General features: G+C 43.7%; 3 protein-coding genes and 1 long non-coding RNA gene across 8 annotated transcripts; 3 read left to right on the top strand and 1 right to left on the bottom strand.

Moving 5' to 3' along the window:
- Window positions 1-69: 69 nt before the first annotated feature.
- Window positions 70-1,829, bottom strand: LOC112877951 (tyrosine--tRNA ligase, chloroplastic/mitochondrial). Its single transcript, XM_025942325.1, has one exon. The coding sequence runs from the start codon at window positions 1,827-1,829 to the stop codon at window positions 240-242; it is 1,590 nt and encodes a 529-aa protein (XP_025798110.1). The 3' UTR covers window positions 70-239.
- A 366-nt stretch (window positions 1,830-2,195) lies between these two features.
- On the top strand, window positions 2,196-3,371 carry LOC112876136. Its single transcript, XR_003225254.1, has 2 exons — window positions 2,196-2,335; window positions 2,842-3,371. It is a non-coding gene; the product is annotated as an uncharacterized LOC112876136 (long non-coding RNA).
- Window positions 3,372-5,889: 2,518 nt separating this feature from the next.
- LOC112872829 (cyclin-dependent kinase inhibitor 4-like) lies at window positions 5,890-8,493 on the top strand. The gene is made up of 4 exons (XM_025935867.1): window positions 5,890-5,898; window positions 6,332-6,675; window positions 7,826-8,011; window positions 8,181-8,493. Exons 1-4 carry the CDS (start codon window positions 5,890-5,892, stop codon window positions 8,245-8,247), a joined length of 606 nt encoding a protein of 201 aa, XP_025791652.1. The 3' UTR covers window positions 8,248-8,493.
- A 2,366-nt stretch (window positions 8,494-10,859) lies between these two features.
- On the top strand, window positions 10,860-19,015 carry LOC112874320 (protein NPGR2). 5 transcript variants are annotated; one of them, XM_025937580.1, is made up of 7 exons: window positions 10,860-11,160; window positions 11,382-11,533; window positions 13,441-13,730; window positions 14,315-14,564; window positions 14,775-15,988; window positions 16,566-16,716; window positions 17,101-17,417. In XM_025937580.1, exons 3-7 carry the CDS (start codon window positions 13,482-13,484, stop codon window positions 17,415-17,417), a joined length of 2,181 nt encoding a protein of 726 aa, XP_025793365.1. In that variant the 5' UTR covers window positions 10,860-11,160; window positions 11,382-11,533; window positions 13,441-13,481. The 5 variants fall into 5 exon arrangements, with proteins under 5 accessions (XP_025793365.1, XP_025793362.1, XP_025793363.1 ...); XM_025937577.1 differs by lacking the exon at window positions 11,382-11,533 and adding an exon at window positions 18,616-19,015 and having other exon boundaries at window positions 10,861-11,160; window positions 17,101-18,207; XM_025937578.1 differs by lacking the exon at window positions 10,860-11,160 and having other exon boundaries at window positions 11,377-11,533.
- Window positions 19,016-20,772: the final 1,757 nt, after the last annotated feature.

The raw sequence follows: 20,772 nt of genomic DNA, 5'->3' as shown, positions 1-20,772 counted from the left end.
TATAAGAATTCTCTACAATATTGGTACTATAGCATGACAAGAAAAAGCATATGCCTTTCTCAAAGCTGATAGCACACAAAAAACTCTGGTGGACAAAATAAACAAAAAAGAATGTGCATTCAATCTCTCGAACACAACAATCTGTATGCTTGTAGACAGCTAATTCAAGTTCAAAGGCTCAGAACCTAACTGTTCTCCTCGATGGACAAAAACTAGAAACACCAAAAAAAAAAGAACAATCAAGATATCCTCACAACCATCTTGTTTTTCTTTCCAGCAGATAGTAACAGAACTTTCCCATCAACTATATCACCTTCCTCAACCAACTTATCCTCACTATCAATCCTAATGTTATTCAGGTACAGACCACCTTGTTTTATAAGCCGCTTAACTGCCGACTTACTAGTAAGCAAACCTGTGGAAACAGCCAGATCAATCAGAGGAGATTTCAATACTTGATCATAAGCCAAAGAGCATGATGGCACATCATCTGCTATCCCCTCAATTGTTTGTGCGTCCAATTGTGTCTGAGCCCCAGGTCTCAAGGCCTCGGTTGCCTTCAGCGCCTCCGCCAATCCCTCCTCACCATGGACGAATCGAGTCACCTCTTCTGCAAGCCTCTTCTGAGCAGTGTTCGGCACATAGCTGGGCTTTTTCATAGACTCTTCCAGCTCCTGAATCTCATCCAAGCTTACGAATGTCAGGATTTTCATAAACCTGATGACATCAACATCAGGAACTGCAAAGAAGTACTGATAGAACTTGTATGGGGAGAGCATCTTTGACGAGAGCCAGATTGCGCCATCCTCCGACTTCCCAAACTTGGTCCCATCGCTCTTCAGCAAGAGCGGGAACGTCAGGCCATGTGCCCCCTCGACCTGCAAGATCTTTCGGATCAACTCTGTTCCAGCCGTGATGTTCCCCCACTGATCACTGCCCCCGATCTGCACATTGACACCCATGTTCTTGAACATGTGCAGGAAGTCGTAGCCCTGGAGGAGCTGGTAGGTGAACTCGGTGTAGCTCATTCCGTCCTCTGACGCGAGCCGCTTCTTCACGCTCTCCTTGGCGATCATTGTACCCACGCGCGCGAACCGCCCCACCTCCTTGAGGAAATCCAGCAGCGTGATGTCCTTCCACCAGTCGTAGTTGTCCAGGATCACGAAGGAACCCATGTTTGCTGACGAACCCGCTGCTGAATTCACCAAAGGCTGCTGGTTCGTACCGGGTTGGGAATGGTGGGCAGGCTCGGGAACGCGGCCGAGGATCTGGTCGACGAGGGACTTGATGGCGTCGGAGTTAGCTTCGACGGCGGCGACGTCGAGCTCGGGGCGCTCGGCGCTCTTTCCGGATGGGTCCCCGACGCGGCCCGTGGCGCCGCCGACGAGCGCGACGGCGGTGTGGCCGCACCGGCGGAACCAGGAGAGCGCGACGAGGCCGAGGAGGTTGCCGAGGTGCAGGCTCTCGGCGGTGGGGTCGAAGCCGCAGTACACCTTAAGCTCCCCGGGGCGCGCCGCCGCGAGTGCCTCCGAGGTGGTGGCCTCGACGAGGCCGCGCTCCCGGAGCACGTCCACGACGCCGCCCGGCGCGGCGGTGGAGACGGTAGCGGAGGCGGCTGTGGCGGAGAGGCGGCGTCGGAGGGGGCGGGTGAGGGGGAGGAGGCGGCGGCCGTGCGGGCGCAGGAAGGCCCGTGAGGAGGCGGCCGCAGCCATGGCGGCGGTGGCCATCGCGGCGGCCATGGTTCTCGCCTTCTCGGCCTCGCGCTGGTGATAGCCTGATAGGGCTTTTCGCCTGGTTGACGGCTGACGGACCCAGGCTTTTAGGCCCATATATGATATATGGGCTTCTTCAGTTTTTATTGAGGGAACACGTCTTTTCTGGACCGAGCCCATCCAGGATCCTTAGCGAAACTGGAACTTCCAAAGATTTCTCGCTTCGTCTATCTATCTATCTTCTGAAATGAAAGAAAAACGGAATTTCTATCTGTCCATCGGGTGATTATCTGTGTTATTTTCACTCAATTTTCTACGTCCGTGATTCCTTCAAGATTCGTGCACCAGTGCTAAAATGGGTAGCGTTTTATGTTCTTTTTATTGTTTGTTTCATTTGATGGCCCGTTTGCTTTAATCGGCCCGTGGCCCATTACTCATGTGTCCTTATCCTCCTGGCAGCTCTCTGCTCTAGTGGGTGTGGGTGAGGCCGTGAGGGTGACTGCGTTTTTTTGTATGAGAGTCTGTCCTGCTCCTGGTAGCGAGCGGCGGAGCGGAAGACGGTCAGCGCAGGCCGCAGGTGGCAGGTGACGGAGAGGAAGACGGCATCGTCAGCGCCGACGAAGGTTAGGACGGATCGTGCCCTCGTCTACCCCTCTCTACCGGGAGCATCTCAACCGCACCTCACTAATCCAGGCCCTCCCTTCAATTTTTTCAGTTCATTCTTGGCTTGATTTTTATTTCAAATTTGCAGTAATTTGCCTTGCGGATTCATGAGTTAATGGGGCGATTATCACTTTTTACTTTAGAGTTAGTTAGTTTGGTTACATGACCGAATGTCTTGTGCACATGCCGCAATCAGGTGGATGAGTGTATCTTTCTTTTTCTTCTTTTTTTTTTCTATTCAGGTGCGGTGTGCTGTGTTTAGGGTTTGGGGATTCAATGGATCCCATTTCCCTGACTTTTTTTTTGTGGTTCTCCCTTATTGGAGCGTCTAGACATTTTCTCAGTAATTTCCCACTATATTTTGAATAATCCTTTCTTTAAATGGAGAACCTGTGCTGCTCACCTCTCCACAAGCCTCCTGTTGTTGGTCCTCTTACAACTGTTACAGCTATAGGTTTGCTTGCAGTCATCTCCCCCAACTCTTCAAGAGCCCTTCCCAGGAGGCGCTAGTACTGACAGTCCTTCCCAGCGGCTATAGCATGCAGTTTCTTACCTTGCAATGGATCGATCATATTCTAATTTTCTGCCAGCAAGTTTTTCTGTCGAGACCATGCAGATGGTATGTGCGCGCGCGTCTCAATCCATGTGCATCGAGGGAGCCGTGCGATCATACGGTTCATCGGACAGGCGTTGTGTGCATGGTATGAGTTATGATACAAGATTGGAGGATTGCTGAGGATCAATATATAATGCATGAAGATGGTGTAGTGCATGCAGATGGTATGTGTGCGTGTATGTCTCGATCCATATGCATCGAGAGTATCGTGCGATCATGCGGATCACTGGGCAGGCGCTGTGCTGTATGAGTTATGGTATAAGATTGGAGGATGACCAATGGATTTACTTATCAACATGCTGTACTTTTCTCATCCAAAGATACACATCCTGTACTTTTCTCATCCTTATCAGCATAATTGATTTACTTTAAGCATAAAATACTCGTATCAAGATATTGTTGAATCTATCAACTTAAGGCACGCGAATAAAATTAGGCTTCGAATGAATGCCAATAAAGCAATAGTTAATGTCTCTTCTAGTTATACTTATCATACAACACTCATTAGCTCTGATAGTTCAGTATGGCTGGCAGTTTGGTATGCCATTATAACTTTCCGCAACAAGCAATACATGCCTAAATAGTGGCTATTTTTACACAATCCTCATTTCGAGTGAAGTATTCTAATACAAAGGATATATTCAAATAACTCTTACCGATTTAAATATATTTTCATTTTCTGGTGTGTATTGAGCATAAAAAATCATTATGATACGATGGTGTAGTATTTTAGTGTATCTCAATTTTGCAAAACTATATGGCTATAATTCCCAAGCAGGGATCAAAATTTCACAACCATCGCAAGGATATTTTAGAAGTAAATGAACATGTCTCATATGTGTCCAAGTAGTGGACATATATTTCACCGTGCAAGTTTCATAGTATAACTCTAAACAAACGCACAATCACAATTGAAAACATTATACTCATATTCTGGTAGAATTTCAAACTTAATAAAATCCATTGTTTCCATGTCCATGTTCGGAGTAGAAGATTGTAAACATACAAATCAATATCTCATTATTTATCGGGACAGGTAAAAATATCGGTGTTGTTTTCTTCGACCCGAACCCGCCCCGATTGTATAGGGCTGGATTTCTTGGCCCGAGCCCGATACGACACGTGGTTGGGTCAGGTCGGATTTCGGATAAAAAATATGCCCTAGGCACAGGGTAAATTTCAACCCAATCCTGGCCCACGTGTTGGTCAGGTTGGGTCAGTTTTTTTCTTTTGGATGGGTCGGGTCTGGTTTGTCATCAGATCAGGTGGTCTATGATAGGCATAGCTCAAACTAAAGATCCAAAGGATATGCGTCTTGTATTTTTCGTTTCTTTATCAACACATATAATATTTAGAGCAGAAGATTGTAAATATACAAATCAATGGCCTAGAGGAGCAATAGTAACATGCTCAGAACAAAGATCCAAAGGATATGGGTCCTCTATTTTTCATGCTCTCATCAACACATATAATGTAGCACTGTTGATTTTGATCGTTCAGGATGACCGACAATTTGGCTTGCTATTATAACTTGCCAGTAGAAGTGCCACTAATCTAACAGTGGCTATCTCTTACACAGTCCCCATCTCGAGCAATGAATTCTAATACAAAGAATACTTTAAAAAATCCCATTGACTTAAATATATTTTCATTTCAAGTCTGTATGGGTATCAAAATCAGGTGGGTTTTTTGGGTGTGGTATTTCACCAATTGACCAACACCATGGGGATAGAATTGTCTAAGAAGATACCAAAGTTTCCACAACTATTCCAATGATAGTTTAGAAATAAATGAACATGTCTCATTATATGCAAGTTTTACAATATATTTGAACTGTACACAATCACAATAAAAAATTATATTCATAGCCTTATAAATTTTTAAATCAGTAAAAAGCAATCTCTGTGTCCGATATCCATGTCTGGAGGAGAATATTGTAAATACAAAAATGAATGACCTAGAGGAGCAATAATGACATGCACCAAATCGAACATCCAAAAGGATATGCACCCTCTAGTTTTTTTTGTCTCCTTGTCAGCACACATAATGTAGCACCAACTAATTCTGACAGTTCAAGATGGCCGGCAATTTGGCACACTATCACAACTTGCCGGTAGAAGAAACAATATTTTAAATAGTGGTAATCTCTTATGCAATCCTCACCTCATAACAATGAATTTTAATACGAAGGATACTTTGCAAAAAAAAAACTCATTGACTTAAATATATTTTTATTTATGTGTGTTGTGTATAAAAATCAGATGGATTTGATGGTGTAATATTTCACTATATGTCTGTTGTGCAACACGATACAACTATTATTGCCTAAGTGGATATCAAAGTTTTCCCAACTATCCAATGACATTTAGAAGTAAATGGTCATTATATGTCCAAGAAGTGGACATATATCACATTGTGCAATTTTTACTATAAAAACCTCAATTCACATAATAATCACAATAAAAAATATATTCATAGCATGATAAAAATTTTAATAAATAAAAAGCAATCTATTTGTGTCTCATGTCTATGTCCAGAGGAGAAGGTTATAAATATACAAATCAATAGCCTAGAGGAGCAATAGGGACATGCCCAAGGCCAAAGATTCAAAAGATATGTATCATTTTTTTCTCATCCTTATTGACATAGAATTGATTTAAACTAAATTGTATGTCTCTAGATTTTGTTGAATCTTTAAAGCACGCGAACCAAATTTGGCATCAAATGAATGTCATAGCGTTTCTTTTAGCTCCACTCATCATATTATAGCACCGATTAATTTTGATCATTCAAGATAGCTAGTAGTTTGGCATGCTATTATACCTTACCGTAGTAAGAAATAATGCCACAATTGCAGATATTTGTTTACACAATCCTCATAGCTAACTGTGAATTCCAATGACAAAGGTATAGCTGGAATAACTCTAATGATACAAATATATTTTTGTTTTTATTTTCAATGTATACAGATATGCTTTCATTTTTTGTGCATATAGGTTATAAGATATACACAAAGAATTGAGGATGGCATCTAAAACATACATTTAATAAATAAAAATACATACACAATGTTCCAAATAAAGCATCTATACTCCAAAAAAATACAAATATATAACGTTCGTCTAGAAATTATTTGCAAAGAAGACCCTGAAAATCCTCCTTCCCCTCTCTACATCCTTCATATCCTCCCCTTCCTCTCATCTCCCCATTATTCTCGGCTTTGCCCTACTCACACCATCCTCACCCCGCCTACCATTTAATCCCCGCCAACCCTAGCCTTTATCGCCCCACCACACAGAATCGCTTGGCGCACCTAGGGATGTCTGCCCTGAAACCCTAGCTTGCCCAGCCCCACCAAGTTGTGGGTAAGTACATGAACAAGGACAAGTTCTCCCTTGAGGTTGCCATCATGGAAGTCACCTCCGCGCCGCTCGGGGTCTGCACCCGCGCTCGCTCGCTCGCACTGCAACGCATGAAGAAGAAGCGGACGCAGTGGGAGGGGAAAGAGGGTGCTTACGGTGATTATCTGGAGCTGAGAAGTCGTAGGCTCAAGAAGCTGCCGCTACCGGTGCCAATTCGGAAGAGGTGCCGAGGGAGGAAGGCGGCGGCCATGACTGCAGCCGCTCAGGAAGAGGCGGAGGGGTCATTCGGCGAGAACATTCTCGAGTTGGAAGGCATGGATAGGTGAGTTTTATTTTTTTCCTTTTCTCTTGTGCATTTCCTGATTTCTAGCTCAACTTTTTGGGGGTTTGCCGGATTATCATTTAGGGTTTATGCCACACCTAATATTTTGTCTTAAAAGTTGTAACTTTAGTGCTATTCTACAGTTTTGTTTGAATTTTTTTGGGGTCCATGCGGATTTTCTTTTTTTTTCCCTTTTTCTGTGAGGGCTGCGCGGATTCAAATTGGGGCGAATCTGTATTTTTCCAATACACTTGTAGAGCTCCTATGGTTTCTTAGAGATCTTTTAATGTTCCATGGTTATGTATTTTTCTAATTTCTTTGCGGTGCTCCCTTTTTGCTTAAAATTTTAGCGGTGTCTCTTTCCCTGTCTTTTGAAAATAAAAAATCCTCATATTTTAAACAAAGTTAATTTCCGGTGCCTCCTGTCCAAGGAAAAGCGCCCTCCTTTCCCCTTCCACTTGGACTCTCTCACCCTTGTTTCTTTTACTTGTGCGGAGATGAAAAAAATGCAAGAAATTTCTCTCTTCCACCCCTGCCCTCCGATCTTACCCTCATGGCTCATTTCTTTCTTGGATCTCCCTCACCACTAGCCTGTCAGCTCTCTGGGTTCTAGAAGGCGGGGAAATGGCATATCCTTGCACAGTCTCTAGCCTAAACAGTAAATCATGTTGCATTCATGGCTCCTCCAAGCATAGCCAAGCCGGGTGTAGTCAGTCTGCGTTGTTGCTAGGTTGCTGTTTGGTGCACGGCCTGCCTCGTGCAATTTCGGTGTTGGGGCTTGCTTGCCTCCATTGTTGTCTCGGCAAGAGTTAAAGGCTAGGCGAGTGAGTCTTACCTACTCATGAGACTGCGAGTTGGGATTCTCTAGGCCTAACCATTTTGTTGGTCCTCTGGCTTGGTGCATGGTTGTCTGCTAGTCTTTTTATGGCACCTGAGCTAGATTTTCAGAGGAGCAATGGTATATTTCGCAGGACCACAAAATGATGTTGATGTGCATGCATATGAATGTTTTCTAGATCATTATGTTTTTAGATTTTTTGTTTTGTTTGTGAGATTCTGTTCGATATAATGTTAGAATTAGAGAATTATGCTTTCCTTGAATGGGTTTTTCTTAAGATTTTCATGTATATTACGATCTTGTTGGTTGCAGGAGCACCAGGGAGACGACGCCTTGCAGCTTGGTTATCTTGGAGACGATAAGCACCCGTGGATCCACAACAAGACCCAGCCACTCTTCCCACCGCAGGGTGCAAGTTCCGGTGCGCACCATCTCAATCTCATGGAAGGAGTTGTTTGCTGACACAGAGCGACAGCAACAACAGGCTTTCATTGACAAGTACGGGCCTCTTACATACATATTTATCTAACGAGTTGGATAGTCTATTATGTTGCTTCTCAGTTCATTAGAGCTTATCCTAATGATGCATTGTACTTCTATTGATCTATCGAAGCTTATCTTGATGATGCATTGGGCTAACAACAAATGCACATGTCTTAATCCTCAGGTACAACTTTGATCCTGTGAATGACTGCCCTCTCCCAGGCAGGTATGAATGGGTGATGCTAGACTGATAGATTTTCAGGACAAGAGAGCAACAACATGGACCTATCCTCTGCTCCCTCCAACACCACAGTGTCGTGGCAGAGGCGCATACCGTCGCATTAGCATTGTTTCTGCTGTAAGAAATTAGGGTTAGCCTGTAGCCTTAATTGCCCTGTGTAACAATACAGAGTTGATGCTGAGTTACAGTACCCTGATCATCTTTGATTCTGTAAGGAACCTATCACCCTGCTACCAGTTGCTATATGAATGAAGTAGAGCTAGGTAATGATGTTTTATCACAGTTATTAACCTTACATATGTCTGAATCTATTGTAGCACCTGAAGTTGATGCAATTTTCATGTATGTTTTTTTGCTTTTGGTATTCGGAAAGCTAGCTGACATGCTTGAAACTTTGGCGCCTTGTCCTGTGCCCTTCCATGATAGGCAGTGGCATCTCCTCTCAGGGTTCTGGTGCCTTTGCCATTATTGCTGCCATAGTGACATGCTCTGCATTTGCTATGCTCAATTGCTTCTGCATTCTCTCAGTTCATGCAATGGTCATGAGAGTAGTTTGGATCCTATCATGCTTGGAGTTCTCCATCTGGTGAAATGCATGCATGTGTGTGGTGCATGCTTACAAAGTTTTGTGCATTGTGAGCTGCTCTCCCCTGTGCTTAGTTGGTGATCCTTTCACTGTGTGTGCAAGCTGCCAGCGCCTTTGGCTGCTGTGCTGTGATGGCTTGATAAGTCATTTGCCATTTGGGCATGTTGCACTACCTGGCACAGCGTCTTGACCTCTTCTGGTTTTACCAGCAATATTTTGACCACATTACTGGCGTTCCTAGTACTAGTAGTGGTAACTAGTAAACGAGACCCCTTTTCACAGTTTACCCTTTCTACTGGTGCATGGGCCTTACCTCTTTTTCACTTGTCTTCCTGAGCTTTCCTTTTGAGTTGAATGACAATACTTTTGATTTGCTATTAGATCATCTCTTTCTGTACAAGGGATGGGGTAAAAAAAAATGATGTAAAGTTTGCTCAGCTGAAGTGCAAACCAGCAGGTGCTTACTCAAATGTGTTGCTTCTTTGCTCTTCTGAAATCTGAAGCTACTACACAACTAGCACTGTGCTGATTTTACTTTCTGGGCATGATTTTGCCATGTTAGCATAAATCTGATTCCTTGTTCCTGGCAAGATCGTGTCGATGCATTTCATATTTAAACTATCGAGAACATCTGTATCTGTCCACAAAAGTACAAATTCTGATGAGCACAATTCATGTCCTATCATTATCTTATCTCAAACAGTTCCTCTCTTGAAATGTTGAAGTGCCAAACACCACCAAATCCATTAGAATCTCTGCTGCAGGTTTTGTTAAATCTGGAGATGAGACTACTCGGCCGTCAGCCCATGATACTGTTCACATTTTGGAATGGTAAAACTAAAATTGTTGAGACCCAAAGGTCCCGCAAGAGTTTAGAACCCAATGTCTTTACACGCACCAAGACCGCGTCGTCTTTGCCTAATTGCGGTAAAATCCATATAAATTCCCGTGACCCAAAAGGCATTAAACCCTTCCCCAAGGCACCTCTTTGCTTTTTAGCTCCACTTTTACCGTAGCCATGGCAAGGAGGACAGCCAAGCAGCATGATCGGGTGCCAGTTTCTTGAGGAGCTGAAGGTGTCAGCTGCAGTAGTTGAACAACACAGTAGCTGAGCCGCGAGCTGAAGGACCTGAGAACTGAGGAGGAGTGGGCCCGGTCGCTTAGAAAAGAGCATGTGCAGCAAAGAACAGGGAGTTTTGTACAGAGATCGCAGCTGGTCATGGGTGCCTTTTGTAGGTGGGCATCTGACGGCAGCGAGAGGCTGAGAACCAGGGGTAGGGACGCGCCATGATTCTGAGCTCGTAAAGCTCACCACGCGCCTTGGGATAATATGATGGCGCGGCCGGCTGGAGCTGGCCAGCAATTCGTTTACGCGGAGGTGGTGCCCAGCGAACGTGTTCCGTGGGGGTCTGTTTGATGACGGGAGGCAATGTAATTTGAGCTGTAAGAATCTCTAGGATTCTTGCGCTGCGAATGGCGTGTAAGGATACAATATTCTTTGGTGTCGTCTGGCCCAATTCAGGTATTCGGCTTCCTCGTGAAGATGGGAGCGGCTTCCAGCTCCTCTCTAAAGCAAGCATCTTCAAAAGCTACTTCGAGAGTTACTTAAAAGGAAGAGCTAGAGCTTACACAAAGGGACAACGCGTCTCCAACCATCTTTCGTCAATTTGATTTGACAACCCCTTGTTTATGTTACTTGGAACTAAAAAAAAAAGAGTTTTTGTGCTCTCTTGATAGTATGCTAAAGGCAAACCATATACAGAGTAAAGAATACATTTTGTAAGGTAAGCCCCCCTATGAGGACGAAAAATTTAGAAAGTTGAAAAAATATTAGTAGCTACTTGGGCTCCACATAAAACATGGGGAAAGAAATCGAAGCATTCCATCTGAAATAAACACCGTTAACCTCGCTGAGGACCTCATATTCTTGCATGTCGCCTTCTTGGACCCAAGTTGTCGTATGACTATGACACATTCTTTCCAACTACCCCCCACCTACTTCTTCTAAATATAAGAACAACCACGTGGCACAGTTCAAACCAAGGTTTCTCTACCCGTCCGCTGCTTCTTGCATCCGGCTCAGGATTTCGAACGGCCCCCAAATCCGGCTCCAGCTTGCCCTTCCCGATCTAGCCGCCGTACCTGCGTCCGTATCCCCACGTCTCCGCCTCTCCGGCACTCTGCTTAAGAACCCCGGTTGGTCTCAATTGGTGAGAAACACTGGATCGAATTGGCTGCCGGGGCCGGGGGTGTTGCAGGATTCGATTCTTGGCGGCTGGCCGGCTGCTCGAGCGCTTGACGGAGCTTGGCGAGCTGGGCTTTCTCCAGGTGGGAAAGGTGAGCGAGTTGATGAGTTCTTTAACCAATTTTGCGCTTTTATTTTAGTCTTGCTTGGCTGGCTCTTTCCCTCCTTTTCCCCTTTTGCTTTATTCTTTGCAATATTTGATTTACCCTTTTTCCTTTCCCCGCGCCCCCCACCCCCCCTCTCTCTGTTGGGTTTTAAAGACATGGAGGGGTTGCAAAGTCTAAATCTTTGCATTCACTTGCGAATTGGATAGGTAGGGGTGGATAGGCTTTGTCGGTAGGTCCTTTTCTGAGGAGGTTTCTATTTAGTTTCTTGGAATAAATGAGGATTTGTGGTCCGTAGCGTTCTTGTTTCTTGATCTGCTGGTGTGGAGGTTGATGCTCTTCTTCTTCATCATCATCATGGGTAAGCTCCACGGTTCCTCGTTTGTGCTCTCGTGTTCAGTTTGGTGGTTACTGATGCGATATTTGAATTTGGTTAAGTTCTCTTGGTTCTTGTTAAACCACTGAGCTCGTATCGCAATTGGAGCACCATCGCGGTGTGTCTTGTGCTAAATTGGGTGCGAGCTTGATGTCTATTGTTTGCACATCGCTTTGTTGTAATATGAAAAGGCTGATCTTTGATCAGTGGTGGATCTAGATTTTAAAATTTGGGTGCACATAATTTCTAAAAATATTTTTTACTTAACCATATTCTAAATAAAAGTCATTATGGATAGTTTGGAACATATTTTATTTTACAAGCTAAAAATTATTATTTAAACATACGTCACATTCCTCTTTAGAAAATAGCTTCTCAAGAGTAAATAATAAAGATTTTATTTTTTTTTATGTCGTTTAATACTTTATTTGCAGATGATGTTGGTTGTTACACCTGGTATGTAAAATATCTGTCAATATGATTTGAAATGTTGCATGATATGCTTTCTAATATTTACGTAAAATAAGAATTTTTTAGCAGGAATAGTTTATTATAATCCTAGCAAATGTATCTAACTTGAGCTCGCGAGCTCCAATTATCCGAGATTGAGGTATTCGATGAAGCTCGAGTATTTCAATTTTGCGTGGCATGTGCATGCATGCTGCTACCTCTATTAATTAAATTTCCAACTATCGAGAGTTAAAATAATATAGTTAGAGGCTAGAGTCTTGCATTAGCTAGCGAGCTAATGCGTTGCATAAGCTAAAATAGGTATAAAATAATACTCCATAAGCTAAAATAAATATAAAATAATACTCCCTCTATTTGATAGTTCTATTTCATTTTGGTACAGTGATAAAAAAGAAGAAGCTTGCCTATCATCTCATCAATCACGACTCCTCGTATTCGATGTTATCATTAGGACACTAATTCTTTTTTAATTTTTTAAGAGAAGTTACTCTGTACGGGAATCGAATTTCAAGATGTTAACTATCAAAATAGAATGATTCAATTTTCAAAATAGAACTATTTTGGAATAAAACTAAATGTCAAAATATGCTTCTCTTTCCATTTATTTCTCAAAGTAAATGCGTCTTTTAGGCCAATCTCAGTGTATAGTTTCATTGCACTATTATTATAAAGACTATGAACTTGTTAACCGGACCGTATAAGCGTTACGGGGATACAACTCCTCTCACGTGCGTGCAATTCTCCTTTCTCTCCTTTCATAATGATTCTACCATGTCAATAAGTTTGCTAATATGTTATAACATTTAATGCCCATAAAATTTCTACTGACACTAATCTAATCTTATCCGTATATCTTCTTATCTATCATCAATATTGGTACCGTGAAGTCCGTAAGAGTTAAATATGTCAGGCTCGGATCAACATCGGCTCGGGATCCTCCAGCTTTAGTGGCAGGCTCGCTCCGTCGCTCGAGCTCGGCTCATTGACAGCCCTGGGCTCAGCCGTTCCCCGCTCGGGGCCTCAGGTTCATCTCCTCTGTTTCTTAAACCTTTCCCTTCTCTCGGACTCTCCTCCCTTGCTCTTCCTTCCCTGTCGGCGACGCCTGGGCGAGCGGCGGCGCCATTTGTCACGTCTTCGCCCAGCCATTTGCCGGCGACGAGCATCCACCAAGTATGCCCGCCCCTTCTCTTTCATTCTGCTGTGCGAGACGGAGCACCCCTAACCCTAACAAAACTATTTGTATTCGGATCTGAATCCAGTTACAATATATTACCTACTAACTTCGATTTCGTTTGCAAGAATTATCGGGTGTACATGTGTACACTCATGTCCTATGCTGGGTCCGCCCCTGTCTTTGATGTGATTGCTGTGATTAGCTATCAAAAAATGGTTACTGATGCTGTATACTTTACGATTGTTAGATAATTTGGAGGCAGGATGGGGCCAGAAATGATAGAGCATTATGGAGGGTAGGAAGAGGAGGGGAAGATTCAGGAATTCTCTCAGGCAGATGGCGATGGAGTGTCTGTGCTCCAGTGAGCAGCTGAATGGGGCTGATGAGACTGTCAGGTCGTCTGATTCTACAATCACAAAAGATTTCTCGGCCAGCGGGTACTCTTCTAGGAATGGAGAAATTGAACAGTACCTTGATAATGGCAACATAGAGGAAGCTGAGTTGTCGCTCCGGGAGGGCATATGCCTAAATTATGAGGTGGGTGTTCTTTTATGAGACTAATTTTGTTGTGGCACTAAGGATAACTGAAAATCTTGCTGGATGTGACTCAAAAACACCTCATTTTAAGTATCCGAACATTCTTTCTTGTGTATCTGTATCTTGCACTTCCAGCGAAGATTTTATTGTGAAGCTAGTATGCTTCGTAGTTAAACGCCTAAGTATCTTTTGTCATTTTATTCTTCGTTGTGAAGATTTTTGCATATAAATGAAATCCACCTGCGTTCTGAATGTAATTGTTTTTTTTGAAGCTAATGAATAAAGGAATGCTTATCTTTCTTCCACTAGCATTGGCTCACTACCTCCTGCTGTTTATCAGTTTATTTGTGCTATCATTTTCTTTTACATATAAAATATCATACAAAAGCTTCCTTTTCTCTACAACAACATTTAAAAGGTAAGTTCTTTCTAATTTCAGAAAAGAACTGATTAATTTATTGATGCCATTTCTGCTTCTTTGATTTTGTCTTACACTAGAATATCATTTTATCGCTGTTCTACATTTTCAGAATTATATTTGGACCTAGCTGCTTCTAGCATGACTAACAAAACCTGCTAAACAGGAAGCAAGGGCATTGCTAGGAAGGCTAGAATATCAACGGGGTCATGTAGAAGCGGCACTCCGTGTCTTTGATGGAATAGACATATCTGCATTAGTCCCTAAGATGAAAATCTCAATTGCTAGAAAAGCTGAACGTCGAAAGACCCATTCACAGTGGGATTCCCCACCAATGCCCTTGCATGCTGTCAGCCTTCACATGGAGGCGATATATCTCAAAGCAAGAGCGCTTCATGATCTTGGAAAATACAAAGGTATGCTACACATCGCTATAACTGTCGCACCTATGAACCGGCTTGTGAATCAAGGGCACACACGTGAGTGCTTTGCATTGTGGTATATCGTATTAGGAAAAAAAGGACTGCACTTCTTCTGTCCCTCTCTTTTTTCTTTTGGCATTTCAACCATGACAAAGTTATGCATGAGGCTAGTGTAAATTTAATTCAATATGTTTGATTTTACAGAAGCTGCACGAGAATGTAGAATGATATTGGATATTGTGGAAGCAGCAATACCTGAGGGTTTGCCACCAGGCTTTGGAAAAGGTTGCAAACTGAATGAAATAATATGCAAGGCTGTAGAGTTACTCCCTGAGCTGTGGAAATCAGGGGGCTTTTCACTTGAAGCCATTTCTTCATATAGGAGGTCGCTTCTCAATAACTGGAATCTTGATGGAGATACTGTAGCAAGGATACAAAAGAAATTTGCTGTTTTTCTCTTATATAGTGGTTGCGAAGCACGCCCTCCAAATCTCCATTCTCAGTTGGATGGTTCATTTGTACCTCGCAACAATATGGAAGAGGCTATTCTTCTTTTGATGATTCTGTTGAGGAAGTTCAATCTCAAGAGGATTGAGCGGGATCCCTCTGTGATGCATCACCTTACTTTTGCACTGGCCATGTCAGGGCAGCTAATTCCACTGGCTGGACAATTTGAAGAACCGCTACCTGGCGTGTTAGATAAAATAGAATGGTTATATAATGTTGCATTGTGTTACTTAGCAGAAGAAGATGATCTGAGTGCCCTGAATCTACTCAAACAAATTCTAAAGGCTGGAGAGGATTCTGATCATCTCAAAGAACTTCTCCTAGCTTCAAAGGCTTGTGTTGAGATAAGTGCTCATACTGAAGGTGCTTCCTATGCACGGAGAGCCATTGCCAATATGCAGGGAGGATGCGAACAGATGGCCGGAGTTGCAGAGCTGTTGCTTGGTGTTACGCTTTCTAATCAAGCTAGAAGTGCAATATCTGAAACAGAGAGAACTGCTTGGCAGTGTGAAGCACTGGAAGTGCTTGGGAACGCTGACAAGAAGATGCACGGGAAAGATTCTAGGGTATTGTACAGTCTCAGCCTTGAAAATGCTGAGCAGAGGAAATTAGAACCAGCTTCTTTTTATGCAAAGAAGCTGGTGAAACTTGAGGCTGGATCAGAGCTGAGGAGTTGGCTTCTTTTAGCTCGAATACTGAGTGCTCAGAAGCAGTTCGCCGATGCTGAAACAATTGTTGATGCTGCTCTAGATCAGACTGGCAAATGGAGTCAAGGAGATCTCTTGCGAACCAAAGCCAGAATTCAGGCTGCACAGGGTCAATTCAGAGATGCAGTTGAGACATACACCCAACTTCTTGCTATCATTCAACTTAGAACGAAAAGTTCAGCTGCTGGGATTTACTCGGCAAAGGTACTTTGAAACTTCTGTTTTTAAACATGGCAGCTGTAAATACACATTCTTGCTAATAGCCCAATACACCACATACACTCAGACCATAGCAAAAGGTGAAATTTTCTTGTTGCTGTTTATTCGAATATCAGTAGCATTTTCTTCCAGTCAAAGCAGTATACATTTTACAGCGATTTGACGGCATGTGGATTCGACAATTAAATACTTATTTCAGTTTCAATATTCATGAATAGGGCATAGTTATGTTGATGTTATTGTTGCACACTTACTCTAACATCCTTTTTTTCTTTAAATAAGTGGACAAGTTTTGGTCATATTAGATTTATATTAACCAACAATAGACATAGGGTTATTGCTACAGCCTCATTTTTTGGATATAAGCTTTTATCTGTACCATGAATTTAATTGCATTTATGCTACACGTGGAACAACAGAGCAATTTTGCTGAAGGTAGTAAAGACCTCCTACTCACTGACCTCTTAGCTTTTCATGCTGGTTATTATGCCCATAGCACAGTAGCAATTAGGTGGTCAGTTGGTTACCATTACCTCTGAAGCTCTTATATTACTTTCTGCAGGGCAACAAAGATGATAAAGGCCTGGAAATAGAGACCTGGTATGATCTAGCTCTCTTGTACCTAGGTATGGCACAATGGAGGGATGCAGAGGTTTGTGTATTGAAGATAAGATCCATCAGTCCTTATTCTGCATTGGCTTGGCATGCTACAGGTGATTTTTGTTCATTTCTTTTAAATATGACTAAAATCTTGCTTGCTACATTGTCATTTTGTTTTCATCGGGACCTTGATAATTGAAAAGTTGACATGTCTAATGAATTATCAAATCTAAATATTCCTACCATATACACCTATCCGCAATTTCTCTATTTAGTTTTTCAAAATGCATTAACTCATAAATTTTGAATTTTTTTCTTTTCCAAATTATCAGATTTTTAATTCAGTTATATATTTATAACATTAGTTGTCCATTGAATTTATTTATTTGAGTTTCTTATAAGTCAACGATCTGAGATTTCAGTTAACTTCGACAAAAGGCACCTTCTACACTGTAGATACTTCATTTCATATTGTTCACAAAGTTATTCATTTCCAGGAAAAATATATGAAGCAAAAGGTCTTACAAAAGAAGCTTTGGGAGCTTTTTTCAGAGCATTAGACCTTGATCCTAAACATGTCCCAAGTTTGATATCGATTGCCACTGTTCTACGGCAACTTGGTAACAGGCCATTGTCTTCTGTACGGTGCTTCCTGACTGATGCATTGCAACTGGATAGAACTAATCATGTTGCATGGTTCAATCTTGGCCTGCTTTACAAAGAGGAAGGTGGCAGATCAGCAGTTGAAGCTGCTGAATGCTTTCAAGCTTCTGCTTTTCTTGAAGAAACAGCACCTGTAGAGCCTTTTAGATGACAGATATATGTACAAGGGCTATAGATTTAAGCTGCTGTATGTATTTTTTTATATATATTTCTCCTATACTGATAAAATAGTGGATTACAGAGTCCCAGGGACGATCTTCAGGAGATCATAGCATGAGAAACTGTTGGAAAAGGTTTTGTTTAACAATTCAATCTATAGTTCCAATTTGTTTCTATGTAGCAACAAGAAAGATGATGCTCTTCAACCTTTGTGTAGGAACAGTGCTTACTATGATATACAGATATACCAGTACAGAGTGTCGGTGTATCTTGAGCAAAATGCTTTCACATACAAGATATCAGACTGCACTGTTCATTTATTGAGAAATTTAAAAAGATAAAATATGTTCTGGGGTCCTTCAGAGTTCACTTCAGTCTATCAAATGTAACCTTTCTTGCATATCAATAATGGATTATAAGTTATTGATGGTTTCTCTATTTCCTGACATCTTCTGTTAAAAAACTTACCCTACTTAACCTTGTAACTTGACATGATGAGCCAAATAGTTCAAAGTCCACATTGCACATACTCTGTCACAGATAGAATCTATACATACTATTGTGATAATACTGTATAGATTTCTCTTGAGGCCTTCCTCTCCTCCATGGAAGGCCCTTTATTGCTGTCAACTTGTCATGTTGCAGCTTAGCTTGTTGCATCAATTAATGTGGCAGATATTTGTCTCTGTTGAGCAGTAATGAGATGGTATGCCAGCAACTGAAATTAAATTATGTCACTATCTTCTGGTCTGGTTTTGCCCAAGTCTGAAGGACAATTGCTGGTATGTGTTCTTTTCAACCAATCAAGGATTAGCTAGTTGCTTTTCAATGATGAAATCAAGGATTCTTGCTCATGGTTATCTGTCCTAAGGGACATATATGTCCATGCCTTTATCTTTATAGGTCTTTGTACTGAATTTTTTGAGGATTATCCATGCAGATGTTTAGCTATACAGTGAAGTGTTAAATACATTGTCTAAAATAATCGTTATTCATTTAGCACTGGTTTGAAAAACTTTTGCCTACTTTACGTTAAATTAGTTTAACCACAGATCTGAAAATATTTGATTGCCCATTAATTTTAGCCCTGATTCATCATATGACTTAGTTTTGGCATTTTCTGTTGTTTCCCATTTACTGTGTCATAACAGTACAACCTGTGTTATAGCATGAGTTGTTTGGCTGTACAGGTGAACATCTGGAAAGCTCCACCATGGAGATCTTGAGTTGTAACAATGGAACAAGGAGTCATAGGTAGGATGCAAATTGGTGGTTGTCAATGCAATTTTCAAGACCAGTAAGGTTTTTTTGGGCATCCTCTATGCAAATCAGAAGGCAGATAACCCTACCTTGTTCCTTGAATCCTTGGTAAAGGCATCATGATCTTGTGTTGGTTGGGCGCACCACTGTAGAGCTAAACCATTTCTAGATTTGCCACGCCCCGTTTTGTTGGTTGGTGAGGGCTAATAATATCCACCCAAATAGCAGATATATGCTTGAGAGCCCAATTTCCATTGTGCAGCAAGTTTTCTGTTCCATAGCTGTTCCCTATTCAGTGATGCTAATATGAGTCGTGTGCTATGTATCCAATGTTTGTGCCAAATTCTAATGCAGAGGATCTTCAAAACTACAGTGTTAGTAACTCTAATCCTTACCATCGGTGGGATTATAGTGTTGTAGGCATGTATATTTGGATGTTTGTGTTAGGACAGATGTGTATCTCAGCCGGCTTGGGCCTTTAGGCCCGGTGCTGCCCTCAGCATGTATAGCCCGTGCGCACCTGTAGATGGATTGGGGCCAGGGCTTCTATGTTGGTCATACTTCCATAAACCAAGGTCTCCCAGCCTATATATGTACATGTATTCTACATCAATCAATCAATCTACTATCGCCATATTTCAGCTTACATGGTATCAAAAGTTCGACCTTTCTGATCCTACTTCCGCAAAACCCTAGTGTGTTGCTGCCGGCGTCGCTTCCCTGCACCGGCCGTCGCTGCCCCAGCGCACGATTCCCTTGTGGCACGTCCATCATGACTGGCGCCTTGCTGCCCGATGCCTCGGCCTCCACCCCCAGTAGCAGCAGGCGCTCGCCGAGAAGGAGCGCCTGGAGAAGTTGTAGGGTGCCCTCGCGGCCAAAGAGGCCCACGACGCCGCCCTCGCTCGCACGGCGGACGCCGAACGTGAGGCTGCCGACGCCATCAAGATCCGCGACGAGGCTGACACCCGCGCCTGCGCTGCCCTGGAGCGCGCGGCCCGCAAGCGCGCCGCTACGCCGCCTCGGCAGCCCAACAACGAGCGCGGCACCGGCTCGAACATCTCCGAGCCGCCTCCGTAGCCCGACGTCGATGCCCTGCTCATCCACGAGGCCGCCGCCGTCCTCAACCTCCACGCCTAGGCGATCGCTGTGCAGAACATCCGTTCGCTCATGCCGATCGTCCTCGACCCCAAGGCTGACAACTACGCTCACTGGAGGGAGGCCTTCCTCCTCACGCTAGGCAAGTACACGATCCAGGATCACGTTCTCTCCGACACTCACCTCCCCCAGTCTCCTGATTGGGTTCGGATGGATTTCGTCGTGCGCTCCTGGATCCTCGGCACCGTCTCCTTCGACCTTGTCGAAACCATCATGGTGCGCGGCGCCACGGCGAGCGCCACTTGGCTCGCTGTTGAAACATATTTCCTCGGCAACTAGGAAACACGCGCCCTCTACCTCGACGCTGAGTTCCGCTCCTTCAGCCGACGCGACCAGACCATCACGGAGTATTGCCGCCAGTTCAAGTCCATGGCCGACGCCCTGGGCGACTTGGGTGAGGTAATCACTGATCGCACACTTGTTCTTAATGTGATCCATGCTCTCCACCACAAGTTCGTTGGCATCGGTCGCCATCTTCGCCGCGGCAAACCCTTCCCCTCCTTCCTGGAGGTCCGCGCCGATCTCCTCCTAGAAGAGCTCACCTTGGCGAACTCCTCCACGTCTGCTCCCTCAACGGCCCTCATCGCCGCCGGCACCGGTTCGACTTTAGCCCCTCCACCGGCGCCGCAACACCCGCCCAACTCCGGGGGCGGGTCCAAGCGGGGCAAGCGCGGCGGCGGCGGCCGCGGGAACCAGACCTCATCGCCTAGCACGCCCACCCCTGGTGGCACCATCAATGGTGCGCCAGCGCCTGGCGGCCCTGGCGAGGTAAGCCAAGCCTGCAGAACACGTGGGCTAGGTCCATCTTCATGTGGCCTGGCCAACGGCCTCCGGCTTGTCCTCCACCGCAGCAGGTCGCCCTGTTAGCCTAGCAACAGCACCTGCAGGCCGCGCAGCTAGCTTAGCAGCAGCAGCAGCAGGCTGCGCAGCTG

The sequence above is a fragment of the Panicum hallii genome, chromosome 9, assembly GCF_002211085.1.
Source record: "Panicum hallii strain FIL2 chromosome 9, PHallii_v3.1, whole genome shotgun sequence".
Classification (NCBI taxonomy): Eukaryota; Viridiplantae; Streptophyta; class Magnoliopsida; order Poales; family Poaceae; genus Panicum; species Panicum hallii.
Note: the sequence above shows the minus strand (reverse complement) of the source record. Positions and strands in the feature narration are given on the sequence as shown.

Excerpts from the sequence above, each read along its gene's own strand:
- LOC112877951 (XM_025942325.1), bottom strand. The coding sequence starts at position 1,829 with ATGGGCCTAAAAGCCTGGGTCCGTCAGCCGTCAACCAGGCGAAAAGCC.
- LOC112872829 (XM_025935867.1), top strand. Across the intron at positions 6,676-7,825 it reads GAGTTGGAAGGCATGGATAG|GAGCACCAGGGAGACGACGC; the intron begins GTGAGTTTTATT and ends TGTTGGTTGCAG. Across the intron at positions 8,012-8,180 it reads CAACAGGCTTTCATTGACAA|GTACAACTTTGATCCTGTGA; the intron begins GTACGGGCCTCT and ends CTTAATCCTCAG.
- LOC112874320 (XM_025937577.1), top strand. The coding sequence starts at position 13,482 with ATGGAGGGTAGGAAGAGGAGGGGAAGATTCAGGAATTCTCTCAGGCAG. Across the intron at positions 13,731-14,314 it reads GCATATGCCTAAATTATGAG|GAAGCAAGGGCATTGCTAGG; the intron begins GTGGGTGTTCTT and ends CCTGCTAAACAG. Across the intron at positions 15,989-16,565 it reads CTGGGATTTACTCGGCAAAG|GGCAACAAAGATGATAAAGG; the intron begins GTACTTTGAAAC and ends TACTTTCTGCAG.